Below are 20,008 nucleotides of genomic sequence, written 5' to 3' on the forward strand. Positions count from 1 at the left end.
GCCAATTCCTGTAAAAATGTTGTTTAATGCATGTTTAGCAGACAACTGAAGGTTCTTTTTGTTTATCTTATATCATAAACGTCACACTGTCATATACATTTTTAAAAAGCCACATTTTTACAGTATGAATTTTGCTCCCTCTATATTCTTCTCGCCTACCCTGTTTTTTAAAATACTCCGTCAAAGTGATGCCAGCATATCTGAAAGGCACCCCTTGAAATTACAGCAGCAGCACTTGTTCCCTTTGAAATTACAGCTTGCTGAAACCTTCTGTCATTAAATCCGACTGAACCTTGCCCCTAATCTGCATTGCATAATGTAATGTATTTTTCTCACTAGTCATAGAAAAAGTAATAGAAGACAAAAACAGAAGACAGAAAATCAAAGTTGGCTTGCTGTCTGGTACTAATGCTCTCTGTGTACCTGTTTATGGAAGTGGAAGTGTATTTGATTGGAATATCAGTCCAACTAGCTGTGATTCTTGTAGGAGAGATGAATTTCTAGACCTTCTTTTGGAATCCCCAGGGGGGAGATTTGGTTTCAAAAGGCCAAATTGAAGACCAGATTGAATGTTGTTGTAGCTCCATGACTTTAGAAGCTTAACTAATTTCAGTTAGGCTGGTATAACATTAGGGAGCTTTTTTAAAAGTAGAGAACTAAACTTTAGTTTATTGTCGCTGGTTTTCAAACTGGTATTTAGATGAGTCTCCTATCTTTGTCTGATTTGTCTCCAGATTCTGTAATTTGTGAAAGCAATCCATCTCATCACTGTTTTACACTAGATCATGAACAGGACTGTTTATATATTGCATTTCTACAGAAATACAGATTGTGGTACATTGGGAGCAGAATTCATCTTCCTGAGAATGTGAGGCTTAATTTCTTTTTTTAAAAAAACTAGTCCTTATAATTGTGATGACATGCTTTAAAGTTTGGGAGTTCCTAACAAAATCCTAGAAGCTGTATGACTGTAATACAGAATGTGTGGCCCTTCAGATGTTTTGTACTGCAATTCCCCTTACTCCTGTTGTTCATGCTGTCTGGGGCTGATGGGAGTTAGTCCAAGAACATCTGGAGGGCCACAGGTTCCTTTCCTCTGCTAACAGAGTTGCTAAGCTTTGCAGAGAGCAGAGATTCAATGCCTTGCCTACCTACATGACTAGCAAAAGAAAAATAAACTATAGAAAATGGGTGGGTGGGGGAAATGCTGAAGGACAAATTTTGCAAGAGTAACAATGCAGACTTACATAATTTATGCAGGTTGCAAGTGCAATATTAGGTCCCCCCCTTCTTAGCACAACATTGAGCATGATTCTGTCTACCTCTGTACTGTACTGGCTGAGAAAACTATTTCCCCAGTGACTGTGTGCATAAACTTGTGGTGTTCTCTTCATCACATTTTCATGAAAACACCCACGATTTCTAGTTCAGCTGAGAGAACCTTTCCTTCAAATCCCATGTGTTAAACATGTTTAAATGCCATTTGTCACCATTAAATGTCTAAAATTATAATATGCAGGAAGAAATCTGTAAGATTCTAACAGTTGAGTATTTCCCCAAATGCCAGTCTTGTCCATTTCTTTCTTTAGTTTAATTTTATATCAAAGTTCTTGGGTTATATGTGTATTTTATATGTTGTATTTTACTTGATTTTGTACGCCGCCTAGAGTGGCCGCTGACACGGCCAGATAGGCAGCCTAGAAATAAAATTTATTATTATTATTATTATTATTATTATTATTATTATTATTATTATTATTCTCTTCTGGTGATTCATGTTATGAAATTGTCCTGATTTGGATGAATAGCAATATGTCAAGTAGCCTGATCACATGAACAGTGTAACATTGGGCAGGGGGGATGTTGCGGGAGAGAAAGTGAGAATTTTCTTGAGCACAGACTTCCAATGCGTCTTCCTTAAGTTGCCCCCCCCCCCAGTTCTACAGATCAAGCAAGTGGACTGCTACAATTATCAGCACAATTTCATATGAGAAAAAAATAAGAAATGGGTGTGCAGAATCTACACTGAATGTTTCATCAAGAGCTTTTAAATTGATACAAGTTTTAAAGCATTTTTTAAAAAACACAAAATCCATGGAAAGAAATATTATCTGAACTAAACTGTCAAGACTTTAATTAAAGCACCTTTAGTATAAAACGCCAATCACAAATACAATTAAGCCAAATTTGCTATACCTTTAACTAGTCAATAATTCAGTAGTTAGATCTCGCTAATAGACTTCTCTCTGTGACTGTGTTGTAATGATGCCACATCACCCAGCTGTGTGCTGAAAGAATCAATCTGAGATCAATATTTTCTGTGAGCTTTTTGTGTCTTTCAGAGGCTGCAAAAAAAGAATAGCAACTTGGGGCTTCTCACAATTACTTTATCAGGCTTAATACCCCCCCCCCCAAATGCCATTTGCCTTTAGTTGCCACCTCTCTTAGGAAAAACCATAGCCGCTGGTTGCTTGCATTGCTGGGTTATTATTGGTTATTTCTATAGCACATGTATGCAAAGAGCTTTACAATCCTCCTAACTTGACTCAGTACAATGAGTATTTCAGATGTGAGCTTGGATCTTTAATAGTCCTATTGATAGGGTTGCTGGGACTTGAATTAGAAACTGCTGGAGCTTGGCCTGGAGATCTACCTGGGATCATGTGCTGAACCTCCTCAGAGGCAGAAGGAAATGAGGATGGAGGTATTTAAGCAGAGGAAGGGGAGTCATTTGCCAGGGATGTTGTAGTTGCATCCTACACTGGAGATCCTGCACTGAGCAGGGGGTGTACTAGATGGCCTCTGGCATCCCTGTCAAATCTATGGTTCTGATGATGTGTAACATCTACTTCATATGAAGTCTTACTTCAGTTAAAATATTCCAACTCCTCCCCTTTATGGAAGAGGGGGATTTTGCCATTTTGGTGCTTGTGCTGATAACCTTTCATTTATATACTTATATAGTACACTTTACATGGGCCTGTCCTGGAATGATCCAGAAACTTCATAATGAAGGAGGCAATTTGATTGCTTGTGTTGGTTATAGGGAACATAATTGCATTACTTTGTGAGCTTTGTTGCTTGCAAGTTTGTTTCCACAAATTAGATGCAGTAGTAGCAATTTATTGCAGTTGCATATTGCTATAAAATCAGTGGGGACATCCAAGAAGGCTCTGTCTGTTTAGCCCTGAGATTATGAAACAAGCTCCCACAATAAATAGGCAGATTCATAGCTCTTGTCCAACTATGTGGGCCTTGAAAAATCTTTTAGTACATTTTGATATTAGAATATGATATTTATGCCTATTATAGGGTGTACTTTTATTACAGAATCACAGTACCTACTATGGAGGGAGGAAATATTAATTCCATTCTTGTTTTGTAGGACAGAATTCATTCAGAAAGGCAAAGTGTCAATAAAAGGGGCAGGTCTGCTGAATTGCTTCCTGGAAGTTTTTGCACAAACCTTTTTAAATCAAGGAGTTAAAAAGGTGAGCGCTTTAACTTTATTGTTTTATAATCTTTTTCATATTCTTGACATCTTAGTGCCCTCCCCCTTTACGACCTCTTCAAACATTTGCTCAGTAATTTCAGTTGACTGTGGCAGGCAGTTTTCATGTAGACGATAACTCCTATTATGTATTTATTTAGATTCCTAGCCTACATGTACTGCTGGACATCTGTTTGAATTTCATTTCCTTGTAATTTTATTCAGATGGGGCAAATGTGTGAAACAGGTGCTCAACTAAAAGAGAATGTCTAGGGGTTACGTGAGCCCCCTACCTAAATTCTCTTTACTCTAACCCCCGCCTCCAGTGTTTGGTGAACTGCTACAATAGTCCACAATTAACTTTTAATTCTAATTCATAATTTTGCCAATGCTTGAGGAATCTTGTAGGCAGCCAAAGAAGCAGTGTGGAAAAAATACTGTATTTACATATGTGCAGCTAAAATAAATGAAGGGTTGTCCCCACACACTGCATACCAGTGCAAGCAAACTTCTTTTATTGCTTGTTAGAGATGTAGAAGACAAGAGCATGTGTAACATAGTTAGAAGGAGACTGAGCTGTGAATCAGGAAGTGTGCAGCTCACTTGCAGGCTTCAGGGAAGCCACTCTCACAGCCACAGCTCATCATCTGCAGTATCACTCCTTCAGAGTGAACTCAAGTAGTGAATGCTGACAGAAATGGAACCAAAATGGGACTGCTGAGAAAGGTATTGGCATGCTCAGGAGAACCCCACAATCTGTAGAAGTATAAAATATCTGTTAAAAAAAAGCAGCAACTATAAGAGGGCACCCTCTCCACAAAACGAGCTCAGTGGGAGCTGAGCAAGTTCCATTGGCATAGAGTGTCATGTGTTGGTTGGAACAGGAAAAAAGTAACAGTGGGAGTGGGAATAGATAGAATAGTGGCCTGATGGAGGCACTCATGGCTGGTTAGCTGGAACCTGAACAGGAGCACTACTTTTAGGATACAAGAATGAGTCACAACATTTTGTTGCAGTTCCCACTTGTGCAGAGAATAATTCTGATTTACCATACAGGTATGTTGTAAGATTACTGAAATAATGAGGTGTTCTGAACATTCAAAAATAGTGCTATGTAAATATCTATGATACTTCCAGATGGGTGTTTAATGTGGGATTGTTGTTCTTTGTAAATGCAAGGGTGGTGGGGTTTTTTTGCAGTGCCCACACAATGCCAAAATGCTAGCCTGTATCTCTGGATTTATCCTTTCCAGGGAAAACCTGTTTTTAAAAACTCCTGTTACTGATGACCCATTTACTATATCTGAATGATATGTTTGCAAATTAAGTCCCTGTCTGGAAGCACCCTTATATGGTGTGCTTTTTTTAAAAGAAGTTTTTAAAGATGTTTTGTTTAATATGTTTTTAAAGAAGTTTTGTTTTAATATATATTAATGTCTGTTTTTATGATGTATTATAGTGTTTTTAGTGTATTTGTTTGCCACCCTGGGTTCCTACTGGGAGGAAGGGCAGGATGTAAATCTAATAAATAAATAAACCTTTTAATAAAATAGATTTCTAAACTGGGAAACCACTGTGAGCCCTCTTGCTTTTTGTATTTTGTTCCACAGAAGATGCTGTAAGAGTGATGTTTTGGGCCAACTATACTTGATTTGCTGAGCTGAAATAAGATAAATGATAAAGCCATGGGAAAGTGGCATAAAACCTAGATCTCTGCGTCCATTTGAGGAACATCTGTGAAGGTCCTGACCTGAACAAATAAATTTAGTTTTGATAGCATATTATGGCAAAACCAAGACCTACCTCTCTATGCTATTCTTTGGAGTTGTCTGAGTTATGTTATTCTTTTAAAGATTTAGTTTTTACTTCCTATGGGTCCACAGTTGAGTTTTTACCATGTCAGCACCCAAGCCCTATAGAACACATAATTTCATTGTCGGGGAAACTGGTGAAAATAATAAACTAGCAACAACTGAATAAATGATGATTCTAAGTTTTGAGAGGTAACCACAGTTGTAATTTACAGTATTCCCTAGTCTGTGCTAGCCAAAGACATAAAAGATGTCCAAATTCTGCTACATGCAGTTGCTGAATCTACTTCTAGAATGTCTTCTCCAGGGTAAAAAGATTTATAGGTGCTGCTTCTCCATGGCTTTCTCCAGTCTACATTCAGTGACATGGTGTGAACCTTTTGAATAGTACAGCCGAGAATGCACCGTGGAAAAACAGCTCCCAGCTGCATGCCGACTATAGTTATTTCTTACTCCTAGTTTGACATTATTTGTTGTGAGATTCAGGACCATTTGGGCAGAGAAAATGATCCTCAAGACTGGTGACTGGACTGTGGAACCTTTTTATGTCCTATTGAGCTGGAAAATGATATGGAGATGGGAATATGTTAAAGCAGGTGAAAAATTAAATCTCCTTTCTTCCACTGTGTATTTCTCTCTCCCCCCCCCCGATGATCTTGTAGATTTCATTCATCCATGTGGTAGCGGATAAGATAGTTCTGTGAATAATTTAAAGGACTTGGCACAATAAATCTGAGAAAAGAAAACAATTGATTTTGGTATCTTTTTGGAGGTCTCTGGATAAATGTCAGAACTGGAAAGTATTTTAAGATTGTGCAGATAGAACTGCACCACATGAGTGGAAGTGATGGCTGCCACATTAGCTCTTGTTTCTATACCTTTTCTAAATAAAGGGAATAATTGATTTTTTTAACCCCTCTAGTCTGCAGGCATTCAGACTTCTGCTTTCTTTCTGCCTGATAAACTTGGAAACTTACTTTGTTTGAATGGATACTTGACAGTCTTGGTGTAGTTGTAGATGGTTCAAATCTTACAACTGTAAGCACTTTCTGTCACTGTTTTTGGATGGCTAGTCTTGTGTTTTGACCTTTTCTGTTACATCCATGCTTGGCACAACAAGATAAGGATTTCATGATCAACCAGTAGTTTCAGGCAGAAATAGATGGATGCACTGGACTTATTTGGTATATGCTTCAGATGTTGCAGTACAGTCACCTAATGCACTTCTTAAATATAAGTAAGCCAAATAGGGCGAATTTACCTGTATTGGTATCCATGTCAGAAAACATTTGTAGTTTCTAACATTTGAATGGTGGCATAAGTATTTTTTTCATGATGGGTATACACTACTAGGGTTGCCATGTCTCCAGTTTTTAACCGGAGATGCCGGATTGTGGGGGTCCCCTATAGTGGGATTGCACTATAAATATCTTTACAGGTTGTGTAAATAATAAACATCTTTGACTGTCATTCTTATATAAATATTTCTTCTTGCTGTATCCCAGTAAGTATTTGATTTCACATTATGGTCGTAGATTATTATTTCCTCTACATTTTAAATGTGCCCTTCTTCCTTGGGGAGGTCATGCTTCCTTTCTGTTGTTTTCATCCTCGGGGCAGATAGGCTGAGAGATGGTGAGTAACCCATGGTCACCGAGTACACTTTATAGCTCATTTCCATTTTGAAAAAAATAATTAAAATGATCTACATGCAGGCAAAGTTTATTAAGTAGATCCACACAATACATTTAAAGCACATCCAACTCGCATTTAAAATGCATGTCTTCCCCTAAAGAATCCTGGGAAGTGTAGTTTCCCCCTCACATTTATAGTTCTTACCACCCTTAACAAACTACACTTCCCATGATTCTATGGTGGGATTCATATGCTTCAAATGGGTGTTGAATGTGCTTTAGATGCATGGTGTGGATCTGCCCTAGGCATGATGTTATGTTATAGTTTATTTCTAGGCCGCCTTTTGGCCAAAAAGCCCCCCAAGGCAGCTTTACACACAGAGAAAAACACAATACAAAAATAGAAATAGAAATAGAAACAACACAACGTACAAAAATTCAAGCCAACAAAATCCTAGCATTTCTAAAAAGAAACAACGGCTAAAAACCAAAAGCACTCATGTTCCAGATAAAGGGCAGTCCCCAGAAAAATGTCTCTAAGAGCAGAGGTGAGGGGGCAAAGCAGGTGGAAAAGCTTGCCCATTGATGGTCCCAGCACAGTCTCATCCCTGCAGCAGTACCTCTCAGTCTGCAGCTCTTCCTTATATGGACCAGGCAGAGGGGTGGGGCAAGGCAGGTGGAAAGACATGCCTCTGATGGTCCCAGCACAGTCTTTCCCCTGCAGCAGAAATGAATGATGTGCATTCGTTAGCGAATTGAAAATAACACTTTTAAAAGATACTTTTTTAAACGGGGAGGACTAGCTCAGTGATAGGGCACATGCTTTGCATGCAAAGGTCCAAAATTAAATTTCTGGAAAAGACTATTACCTGGAATTCTGGAGAGCCAATGCTAGTCCCTGTCATTAGTACTGAGCTAGATGCTACCAAATGGCCTGAGTCAGTATAAGGCAGATAAAAGTTTATAAAGTAGATCCACACAACACATTTAAAGCACATCCAACTCGCATTTAAAGGGTATGGCTTCCTCAAAAGAATCTTGGGAAGTGTAGTTTCCTCCTCACATTTACAGTTGTCATCCCCCAGGGGAAGGGTTGTAGCTCAGTGGTGGGGCATATGCTTTGCATGCAAAGGTCCAAAAGCCAATATCTGGAAAAGACTGTTGCCTAGAATCCTGGACAGCCAGTGCAAGTCCATATCATCAGTACTGAGTTAGATGGTATCAAATGGCCTGAGTTGGCACTGAGCAGGGGTTGGACTTGATGACCTTATAGGCCCATTCCAACTCTACTATTCTATGATTCTATGTGTAAGGCAGATTCCTTTCTTCCTAAAAGTGGAAAGAGACCCAAGGGCCACAGTGACTCCAAAATTTATTTATGTATTTTATTTACAACATTTATATACCGCTTTATTGTAAAAAAATCTCAAAGCAGTTTACAGAAGGAATTAAAACAATAAAATTATTGGCAAAAATAGTTTAGAACAGGTATTTAAAAACATTCAAAATAATAATAAAACCAACAATGAGTTAAAAACAGATAAAAAACATAATAGCTTCTACATGCCTGGGTTGCCTAAACAAAATGATTTTAGCAGGCGTTGAAAAGAGTACAATAACAGCGGCTGCCTAATGTCAACAGGCAGGGAATTCCAAAGCATAGGTGCTGCCACATTACAGGACTGATTTCTTACAAGAGCAGAACAAGTACTGTGTGGAACCCGTAACATGGAAAGCACACCTTGAACTTGGCCTGGTAGCAAATCAGCAGCCCGTGCAGATTTCACAGCAGAGATATTATGTGCTGATAGGGTCTCACTCATGTCAGCAATTGTGCCACAGCATTCTGCACTATCTGCAGCCCCTGAATCATGTTGTGCTGCATGGGGATTTCTTTGAGCTTGGCTGACTGGCTACCAGAATTTTTTTACTTTTGGTTTTTGGTTATGAATCCTGACTGGTTGTGCGATGCACATAGGAATCTTGTTGTGGTATGCCAAAGGGCAGCCAGGTCAGACCCTGGCCAAAGGCCCCTCCTTAGGGTGTGGAGGTAGCGCTCCCCTTCTGCAGTCCTCGGCAGGGCCGACTCTGCTGCAGGTCACAGAGAAGCATCTCCCAACCCTCTCTAAAGACCGTGCGGGCCCGCAGTGCCCAGCCGCTCCACCTACCTCTCCTCCATTTCTGTAAATGCCCTGCATGCTGTGTGTGCAGCTGCCATCAACCAAGATGGCGGCAGAGGCTTCTGTAAGGGGCTAATGCCCCTACCCCCATCTTGGTTGATGGCAGGCATGTGTACGCATGCAGTGTAGGGCAGCACACAGGGCATTCACAGAAAGAGGTCGAGCAGGTGGGCGCTGGTGGAGCGGGCCCATAGCAGACTGGTGCCCAAGGGCCCAGACATACCTGCCGCCAGCCCTGCATTTAGGAAATCATCACTGTCTTTTGTTTTCTATTCATTTATCTTTAACCTCACTCCCTTACTTCTATAGAAGCAACAACAGTGGTTCCATGTACTCTGCTCAACCCCCTTAAACCCACTGGTGATGCACCTTGTTGGTTGCATGATGGTTTGTTTCTTGCCCAGTAGTGGTAAAAGAGAATTCACATATTTGGAAGTTTGGCTGTAATTGTAGTAATAATAATAATAATAATAAATGTTTTTGTTTGAAGTGTATGCTCCAAGCAATTGTGGTTGACGTTTAATGTATCATGCTTAATGACATCACTCGGGCCCACCCCTGAAATCTCAGGGTTTGGGATGCTTCTGACCTGGCAACCACTACAGGTCAGGTAGTGCTGCTACATAAATTTGACCAATTTGTCTGGTTTGCACGTAGCACTAAACCATGGCTTTTTCAGCCAAAGGGCTATTTGTTCGGATGTCCAAATCCACTCTAGCAGACTAACCATGGTTTGGTTTCTGGCAAACTACATTGTGGAGCCATGATTTGTTGTTGACTTATGAACCATATCTTGTTTTCTTTCTTTCTTGTCTGTGAGACAACTTATGTTTTCTTGAATAATTCATTGTTACAACAAACCATTGGTTCGTTTGTTTTCTCTCTCTCTCTCTCTCTCTCTCTCTCTCTCTCTCTCTCTCTCTCTCTCGGCAAAAATGCATTTGGGCATTTTTTTTGTTTGGAATATCTGAATTTGGAGAGCTAATTAAACCACTGCACACAATGGCAATTCCAGGATAATACACTCATACTGATTGGGTCTAATGGGATGAAAAAATGGGGCAGCTCCAGGAGGCATATGTGTATGTGTGTGTGGGGGGGAGCAAGCTGCCCACCTGTTTTTTAGCATCTGAACCAGGCAGTGTTGTGGGGCAAGCTGCCAGAATCTTTTATCTTAAAAAATATTAAAACTATTCCATGACTTATTCATCAGAAAAGCTTTTATGCTTATAGGTGGCATGAATAATAACAGTTCACATTTCTTAGAGTTAAAAAGAATTATTTTTTTATTATCAAACTTGTTAACAGCTGTAAGACAGAACTGGAGTACAGTTGCACCCACAAAGTCACTAACAGCTTTTTGTAATGGATGACCTGTCATCTAATATAGAGCAAGGGAAATATAAGATCTGGAGGGAACCAGGGATACATAAATATATATGGACTGAATTGACTGTAACAGGATGATATATCCTATAGTGAGATTAAGACCTAAATAAATGGATTGAACCCATTTTAGTAAAAGGGCTTAGATTAGGGCTTGTCTACTTTACTGAGAAGTAGAACAAGTTTTGAAAAACCGTAACGTATTTTAAAAATATGAGTTATAACAAGTAAAAGATTATATGGTAGAATGACTTGAGATATTGGAGGAAATATCATTGCATAATTAGAAAATATTGGATAACTAACCAGATGGATAACTAACCAAAATATTGGATAGAGTAGTTTAAATATGTTGTCTAGATGGTACATTACATCTATACTCTTATGTTTTCGTGGCAGAGCAGGGCAAGCCAAGGATCTGCTGATCCTAAGCTGGGCCATTTGCTGGAGAAATGTTTGATGCTATGCCAGCCTGGAGCTGATAAAGACCCCCCTTCCTGCCCTGACTGGCAAGAGCCATCAGATCTTTGAATGTAGCGGTAGCTCCATCTCTTCAAGCAACCCTGGGGCAGAGTTAAGATTGCTTTGCCTGTTTGTTGCTTTTAAGTCCCATTGAAATTGGTGTGCAGCTAACTTGGTCTGAATCCAGTCAACTGTTATGAACATAAGTAATGGATGAACTTTTGAATTAAAAAAGAGAAGAGTTAAAAAAATGGTAAAAAGGGCTTTTAAGCTGCATATGAAAAGATGGATATTTTAATAGGCAAAATTTCCTGTGCCTTTCAAGTGCATCATTGCAGTCTCAAGTAATAACAAGTTAGCACTTAGTAGCCAAGATCATAAGCATTGTAGTCGAAAAGAATATTTTGATTAGAATTATTTAGCCATGTCTGACTGAAAATACTAGTGCTTACTTATAACTGCCTCTTAACATTTTTTACTCATCTTATAAATTTCCCTTCTCTCCTGCCCCAGCCTGTCTGTAAAACAATTTCCCTTATAACAGCTGTGCTACGAAGAGGAAAGCAAAAACACCTGTCACACTGTGAACGTAACTGATTCAATAAATAACATTTTTAAATTATTAAGGCAAACCTCAGGGTTTTCACTTATGTCAATTAACTACTTAGTAAATGGTGGCAAACTTAATTTAGACTGATGGACTGTGTTAGCTAGTTCTCACTTCCTGTGGAAGTGTGAGAGAAAGATAAGGAAAGCATTCTCCTGATTTTTTAAAACCAATTTGTTGTGTTACGTGCCTTCAAGTTGACTACAACTTATGGCGACCCTATGAATCAGTGACCTCCAGCTGCATCTGTCGTGAACCACCCTGTTCAGATCTTGTAAATTCATGTCTGTGGCTTCCTTTATGGAAAATCCATCTCTTGTTTGGTCTTCCTCTTTTTCTATTCCCTTCCCCTGCCAGCATTATTGTCTTTTCTAACGCATCATGTCTTCTCATTATGTGTCCAAAGTATAACCTCACTTTCATCATTTTAGCTTCTAATGATAGTTCTGGTTTAATTTGTTCTAACACCCAATTATTTGTCTTTTTCGCAGTCTGTGGTATCTGCAAAGCTCTCCTCCAGCACCACATTTCAAATGAGTTGATTTTTCTCCTATCCTCTTTTTTCACTGTTCAACTTTCACATCCATACATAGAGATTGGGAATACTATGGTCTGAATGATCCTGACTTTAGTATTTAGTGACACATCTTTGCATTTGAGGACCTTTTCTAGTTCTCTCATAGCTGCCCTCCCCAGTCCTAGCCTTCTTTTGATTTCTTGACTATTGTCTCCATTTTGATTAATGACTGTGCCGAGGTATTGATAATCCTTGACAAGTTCAGTGTCCTCATTGTCAACTTTGAATGGACTGCCTTCAAGTCGATTCCAGCTTCATGGGAGACCATTTGAATTGGGTTTTCATGGTAAGCGGTGTTCAGAGGTGGTTTACCATTGCCTTCATCTCAGGCTGAGAAGCAGTGACTGGCCCAAGGTCACCCAGGGAGCTTCATGGCTGTGGGGAGATTCGAACCCTGGTCTCCCAGGTCATAGTCCAACACTCTAACCACTATGCCACGCTGGCTCTCATTTAAAGTTACATAAATCTTCTGTTGTCATTACTTTAGTCTTTTTGACGTTCAGCTGTAGTCCTGCTTTTGTGCTTTCCTCTTTAACTTTCATCAGCATTTGTTTCAAATCATTACTGGTTTCTGCTAGTAGTATGGTATTGTCTGCGTATCTTAAATTATTGATATTTCTCCCTCCAGTTTTCACACCTCCTTCATCTTGATCCCATCCCGCTTTCCGTATGATATCTTCTGCGTATGGATTAAACAAATAGGGTGATAAAATACACCCCTATCTCACACCCTTTCCAATTGGGAACCAGTCGGTTTCTCCATATTCTGTCCTTACAGTAGCCTCTTGTGCAGAGTATAGGTTGCGCATCAGGACACTCAGATGCTGTGGCACCCGCATTTTTTTTAAAGCATTCCATAGTTTTTCATGATCTACACAGTCAAAGGCTTTTCTGTAATCTATAAAGCACAGGGTGATTTTCTTCTGAAATTCCTTGGTCCGTTCCTGTCCAGTATATGTTTGTGATATCTCTGGTACCTCATCGCTTTCTAAATTCAGCTTGGACATCTGGCATTTCTCGCTCCATATATGGTAAGAGCCTTTGTTGTAGAATCTTGAGCATTACTTTGCTTGCATGGGAAATTAAGACAATAGTTTGATCATTATTGCATTCCCTGCGATCCCCTTTCTTTGGAATTGGGATGTATATTGAATGCTTCCAGTCTGTGGGCCATTGTTTAGTTTTCCATATTTCTTGACAAATTTTAGTCAAAATTTGGACAGATTCAGTCTCAGTAGCATGTAGCAACTGTTGGTATGCCATCTGTTCCTGGTGATTTGTTTCTTCCCAGTATTCTAAGAGCAGCTTTCCTCACATTCTAAAATTTCTGGTTCTTCATCATACTGTTCCTCTGTGAATGAATATGTCATCCTGACAACTCTTTTATAGAGTTCTTCAGTGTATTGCTTCCATCTTCCTTTTATTTCGTCTCAGTCAGTCAGTGTGTTTCCCTGTTGATTATTCAACATCCCTAATCTTGGTTTACATTTCCTTTTCATTTCTCTAATCTTCTGGAATAGGGCTCTTGTTCTTACCGCTTTGTTGTCCTCTTCTATTTCTATACAATAACTATTGTAATAGTTCTCTTTGTCCCTATGTATTAGTCACTGTATTATTGCATTTAGGATTCTGACCGTGCTTCTATCTCCTTTTGCTTTTGCTTTCCTTCTCTCTTTAACCATTTTAAGAGTTTTTTCAGTCATCCATTCAGGTCTTTCTCTCTTTTTAACTAGAGGTATTGTCTTTTTGCATTCTTCCCTGATAATGTCTCTGACTTCACTCCATAGTTCTTCTGGTTCTCTGTCAACTAAATTTAAAGCCTCAAATCTGTTCCTTATTTGATCTTTATATTTTTCTGGGATGTTATTTGAATTGTATTTTGGCATTATGATTGCTTTGTTGGTCTTCTTTAGCTTTACTCTGATTTTCGATATGACCAGTTCATGATCTGTACCACAGTCTGCTCCTGGTCTTGGTTTTGCAGAAAGTAATATTTGGCCCAATTCAGCTTTGGAAACCATTGCATTATTTGATACTCAACCAAATTGCATGATTGTCTGTTCAGATAATTGCTATTTGGCAGTGACTGAAATTCGCCATGATATTCCTATATGAGACAGAAACCTGCTGTGTCTTTTTTGAGGGGGACATTCTTTACTACATGTTTAGAAGTTACCCTTTTGCTAAAAGGGAACAAGCAGATCCCATGATTATAGAGCTTTAGTTTATGGCCATTGTTCAGGACTTGTCCGGACCGATGAAGTTATCCACTAAACAAGCAGTGTGCAGTAAGAAAATAAAAATAAAATAGCACAACCAAGCTTCCAGGTTCTGGTTGGCATATTGTCAGCATGAAAGTTGCAACAGATGATATCCAGGGCTGAAATTATAGGTACATTAATTTCAATTGGTCTACTCTGAGTAGGACTAGCATGGGATACAACTCTGAGACATTAGTCATATACTGCCTAGATGATCTAAACAGAGAGATTCTATTTATAAAGATATTGTGCGCTGGTAAATTATGTAGAATGTGCAACATTATTTGTCTGTGTCATTTTTATAGGGTATTTCAATAATGGAGAAACTTCTACAAGAACAGTTTGGGAGCCCATTTTTGTAAAGAGGAAAAGTGAGTATGTATATACTGTTTCTTGTGTCTTGTATAAGAATGTGATAAATGAACTTAACATTATTCATAAAAGTAATTTCCCACAAGTATTATTCATGGAGTATAATGCATGTGTTCTCCAAGTAATTATACAAAAGAGCAAATGGCTATTGATTGGCTTGTTATAAATGTTCTTCTAAGACATGCTTTTTTGTACCTTTCAGGAAAAGAAAACTCCATGTGTCTTAAGATGAACACAGCAGCATGTCTACATTACCAGGCCTGCTTCTTGGTGAAGCTAACTTTATGGGTTACAATAATGAAAAAGGGAAGACTGGGTGAAAGAAGACAATGGTCTACCAACTAAGTAACATAAATGAAATGACACAATTTAAAAGTCTGTGAACCAGTATGATCAAGGAGAATGAGAGTGTAGTTTGACAAGTACATAATTGTGTACTTGTGCTTTAATCTCCAAAGACTAGTAATCGAAAAGAAAATCCACAAAACTGGTTCTGTGGAGAGACCATCAGGCAAGAGGAACAAGATCTTCCTCCTGTTTTAGTACATGGTCAGTAGCCCAGGGCAGAGAATCTATTCCACAGCAGTGCAACTGAAATGCAGACATTTTATTAATACTTTATTAATAGGTACTGTGAATTTGTATTGTATGAAGCTTCCACATGAATTCCAAGATTATTTTAGTTTCAAAGTATGTGTAATGCAAAAAACATTATTTAAAAACCCACAAATAGATAATATTAATATTTTTCAGGTTGGCCAATCTATCCCTCTAAAATGTGAAACACTGCAAAACTTGGCTAGCTGTTCAAGTCTGTAAAAGCTTCTAAAAATTTGTATAAACTTTCTGTATTCATGCTGAACTCCAGTGGCAACCCCCCTGTGTTTAAAGAGGATAACCTTGTTTAGTCTTTCAGGACTGCTAAGCAGATAGCTGCCATCTAATTAAATTGTAGCTTGACATGAGGGCTCAAGTTTTGTTTCTTGAACCTTTGTGGTGGTGGTTTTTAATTTGTATGTGTGTACACCATTTTATTTTCATAAATGAAATTTTATTTGAATATTTTTTCTGAAATAAAAGTAAACTAAGGGCATATTCTCAAATATTAATAATATGTAATGTGTACCATACTGCTAATAAGAAGTACTTAAACATCTGCATGTATAAAAATTTCCCTTTTATTGGCATAAACATTGTCAGCATTATATGTTAGGCAAAGTGCTGGGAGGACAGTTAATATCTACACAGAGGTGGTAACTCCTCTGCATTGCATGGACATTGTAGACATTATATGGTCTGTTGGATAATACTTAGGTAAACACTCTGTGTTAGAAATATTTAAGTCTTGGTTAAAGTACGTTCTGAAGTAGTAGGGAGGATTATGTTGTTTTGACATAAAATCATGTCCTTTTCAACCTTGTCACCTACAGTTTTATGACTGAGATTGCTAGAGCAGTCTGGATTGAATTTAGATTTACCAGGCACAGCAGTTATGTCAGGTCATTTTTAATTCATTTCCTTCAGCAATGAGCCAGCCTAACCAGTCATTTGAACAGCAATTTGACAGCTGGCTAATGGGACTGAAAAGTGTGCCAGTCGCCATGCTAGCTGCCTCCTTTTCCCGCTGTCCTTTGCTGAACACATTGAAGGCAAGAAGAGAAAAAGAAAGACATATCTTCCCAATCAGTGCTGAGAAACAACTGAGGCCCTTCCGTCTTAGATCCATGATGTAGGTGTTAAAACAGGAAGACAACAGAGAGAGAGGAAAATTAATGTGCATTTGAAATTAATTGCAAGTAAGGTTGTAGGATCCTCCGTGGCACAGAGTGGTAAGTGGCGGTAACGCAGCCGAAGCTCTGCTCACGGCCGGAGTTCGATTCCAATGGAATGAGGAAGTCGAATCTCCGGTAAAAGGGGTCGAGGTCCACTCAGCCTTCCATCCATCCGTGGTTGGTAAAATGAGTACCCGGCATATGCTGGGGGGTAAAGAAAGGCCGGGGAAGGAACTGGCAAAGCCACCCCATATATACGGTCTGCCTAGTAAACGTCGCAAGACGTCACCCTAAGAGTCAGAAACGACTCGCACTAAAAGTGCGGGGACATCTTTACCTTTACCTTTTTAAGGTTGTGGTATGAATATTGCCACTGTCAGTATATCATAAAGTATTGGTAGCATGAGAAGAACCTACTTGAGCATTAAGCAGGTCTGCGTTTGCTCGGATGAGCTACCCAGTACTGTTGTGAAACAACATCTGTTTTGTCTGGGAACTTTCTCAGGTCCTCGAGAATTAAATTTCACCTGCTACCTAGAACATACTATCTGTTAAACTGATACCTGCTGATTAGTGCAATCACCTCAACTCCTGTTGAGCCCATTCAGATCTTGCTCAGTGCCCCACTGCTCTCAGGCCATGTGGATCAGGACAGAATCCTTTTAGTTCATGTAGAAATCTTGCATTGTTTCTTGAGTTACAACCTTCCAGTTGAAGAGGTCTAGATTTAAATAACTATGTTAACCCAATTGCAAGTTTGTTTCAAGTATGCTATGTGCAATTACAGTGCCTTGCAAAAGTAATCAGACCCCTGACCAATGCTCTCATATTAATGAATTACAAATGGTACATTGCAATTTTGTTCTGTATATTTTATTTTGAAACACTGAAACTTAAAATCAGTTATTGTAAGGTGACATTTGTTTTATGTTGGGAAATGTTTGTAAGAAACATAAAAAACTGAAACATGTTGCTTGCATAAGTATTAAACCCCCACACATTAATATTTAGTAGAACCACCTTTCACTGCAATAACAGTTTTAAGTCTTTTGGGGTTGGTATGTACCAGCTTTGCACACAGTGTCAGAGGGATTTTGGCCCATTCTTCTTGCAGATTAGCTCCAGGTCGTTCAGGTTGGTTGGATGTCGCTTGTAGATCGCAATTTTCAAAGAGCGTCACAGATTCTCAATGGGATTGAGATCAGCACTTTGACTGGGCCATTGTAGGACATTCACCTTTTTGTTCTTGAGTCACTCCAGTGTTGCTTTGGCCTTGTGCTTGGGATCATTGTCCTGCTGAAAAGTGAGTTTTCTCCCAAGCTTCAGTTTTTTAGTGGACTGAAGCAGGTTCTCTTGCAGTATTTCTCTGTATTTTGCTCCATCTATTCTTCCTTCGATTTTAACAAGATGCCCAGTCCCTGCTGATGAGAAGCATCCCCGCAGCATGATGCTGCCATCACCATACTTCACTGTAGGGATGGTGTGTCTTGAGGCACAGGTAGTGTTAGGTTTGTGCCACACATAGCTCTGTTAGTTTTGGCCAAAAAGCTCTATCTTGGTCTCATCTGACCACAAAACCTTTTCTCACATTGCAGCTGGGACACTCTCATGCTTTCTGGCAAACTCCAGACGGGTTTTCAGATGGTACTTTTTGAGTAACTGCTTCTTTCTTGCCACCCTCCCATACAGTCCAGTGTTATGCAGAGCTCTTGATATGGTTGACTGGTGCACCATTACTCCACTCCCAGCCACTGAACTTTGTAGCTCCTTCAGAGTGATTGTTGGCCTCTCTGTGGCGTCTCTCACAGGTCTCCTTTTCATTGAGTTTTGAGGGATGGCCTTTTCTTGGCAGTGCCTGGGTGGTGTGTTGCAGCTTCCACTTCCTGATTATTGATCCAACTGTGCTCATTGGGATATCCAAACACTTGGATATTATTTTGTACCCTTTCCCTAATCTATACATTTGTATTACATTATCTCTCACTTCTGTAGAATGCTCGTTGGTCTTCATTTTCCTTCAGATCCACAGCCTGACCAATGATCCTTCAACAGTGGGGTTTTTATCCTGACAATGTGACAGCAACTTGAATGGTTCACAGGTGGAGGCCAATGGTAAGGTAATTGTGTCCTCAATAGGGCAGTTTCTTTCATTGTGTAAACTGGGAGCTTCCAGAGCATAGGGGTTGAATACTTAGGCAAACAACATGTTTCCGTTTTTTATGTTTCTTACAAACATTTTGCAACATAAAGCCAATGTCACCTTACAATAATTGATTTTAAGTTTCAGTGTTTCAAAATAAAATATACAGAATTAAATTACAATGTACCATTTGTAATTCATTAATATGAGAGCATTGGTCAGGGGTCTGATTACTTTTGCAAGTCACTTTATATTAAGGCCAGTCTTGTAATTAAAAAAATAAGTAAAGCAAGGGACATCTTTATTATTTTCTTGCAAAAACAATTCATGGTCCTCTTTGAACATCATTATAGTATGTAGGGTTCATTAGATTCTTCCCCATTTCATATGTCTCCTTTACTGAGTTGTAACTAACATCTGTTTTACATGTACACATTTCATTCAAGATACATTCAAGAGGCAGCTGGACAGACATCTGTCAGGAATGCTTTGATTTGGATTCCTGCATTGAGTAGAGGGTTGGACTTGATGGCCCTTCCAACTCTACTATTCTATGATTCTATGAAAGCTAAAAAAATTCATTTTATTTCACATCAGGTATTTCAGTTTGCAGAAGCCTCTCCTGCTTTTCAGAAGTGGTTCATAGAGCCTCTCCTTTTCTCATTCCTTTTTCCATGTGGAGATCAATCTTAGTGTTTTAAAAGGGGGCTCTTTATCACCTGAGTGATGGCACAAATACACTCACATGTCAGATGGCACAAATATGGTCACATGTCAGAAAACAGCTTTTTCTAAGGGCCTGTCCATACATAACAATACCCTTAAAATACCCTCTGTGTGGTGGCTTGCCATGTGGGTTAACTACATCCTATTAACAGCTCCAGAATGTGGTTATGAAAGCACAGTGATGTCAAGGCATGGAGATTCTTCCCCCAATAAGTGTGATTGGCATGGTAAGACACTGTAGCTTTATGTGGAGACTATGATATGTAGGCCTACTCCAAGACATACTACATGTACTGATAAATGTTTTAGCATGTATATTCCAATAGCAATGCCAGCACAACATCACAAATTGTTCCAGTTAACCACTGGCAAGGTTTTGGGGAGGCTTGTCAACGACATGTTTGTAGATTACCGTGTTTGCTGCCAGCTGCTAAATGCTTGGATAGCCCAAAGCTTTGTAGACTACAGTAATGTTGAAATGTAAGAATGCCTGAACACTATGAGCACTTGATGCCTAAATGCAACTAGGCTCATGAGTTTGGTCATGCTCAAGTGCTTATGACATCTGTGCCTTGAAAATGTGATCTAGA

General features: G+C 39.2%; 1 protein-coding gene across 9 annotated transcripts in view; it reads left to right on the top strand.

Moving 5' to 3' along the window:
* PRELID2 (PRELI domain containing 2) overlaps positions 1 to 17,384 on the top strand; it is a 41,421-nt gene extending 24,037 nt beyond the window's left edge. For 5 of the 9 annotated variants that reach the window (XM_061616964.1, XM_061616962.1, XM_061616966.1 and 2 more), the window contains exons 5-7: positions 3,386 to 3,491; positions 14,714 to 14,779; positions 14,983 to 17,384. In XM_061616964.1, coding sequence (XP_061472948.1) covers positions 3,386 to 3,491; positions 14,714 to 14,770 — 163 coding nt within the window. In that variant the 3' untranslated portion in view covers positions 14,771 to 14,779; positions 14,983 to 17,384. Of the gene's footprint in view, positions 1 to 3,385; positions 3,492 to 5,100; positions 5,233 to 14,713; positions 14,781 to 14,982 lie in introns of those variants that run through there. The other 4 variants (XR_009761379.1, XR_009761380.1, XM_061616963.1 and 1 more) reach the window with 4 other exon arrangements.
* Positions 17,385 to 20,008: the final 2,624 nt, after the last annotated feature.

Source organism: Rhineura floridana, chromosome 3 (assembly GCF_030035675.1).
Source record: "Rhineura floridana isolate rRhiFlo1 chromosome 3, rRhiFlo1.hap2, whole genome shotgun sequence".
Taxonomy (NCBI): Eukaryota; Metazoa; Chordata; class Lepidosauria; order Squamata; family Rhineuridae; genus Rhineura; species Rhineura floridana.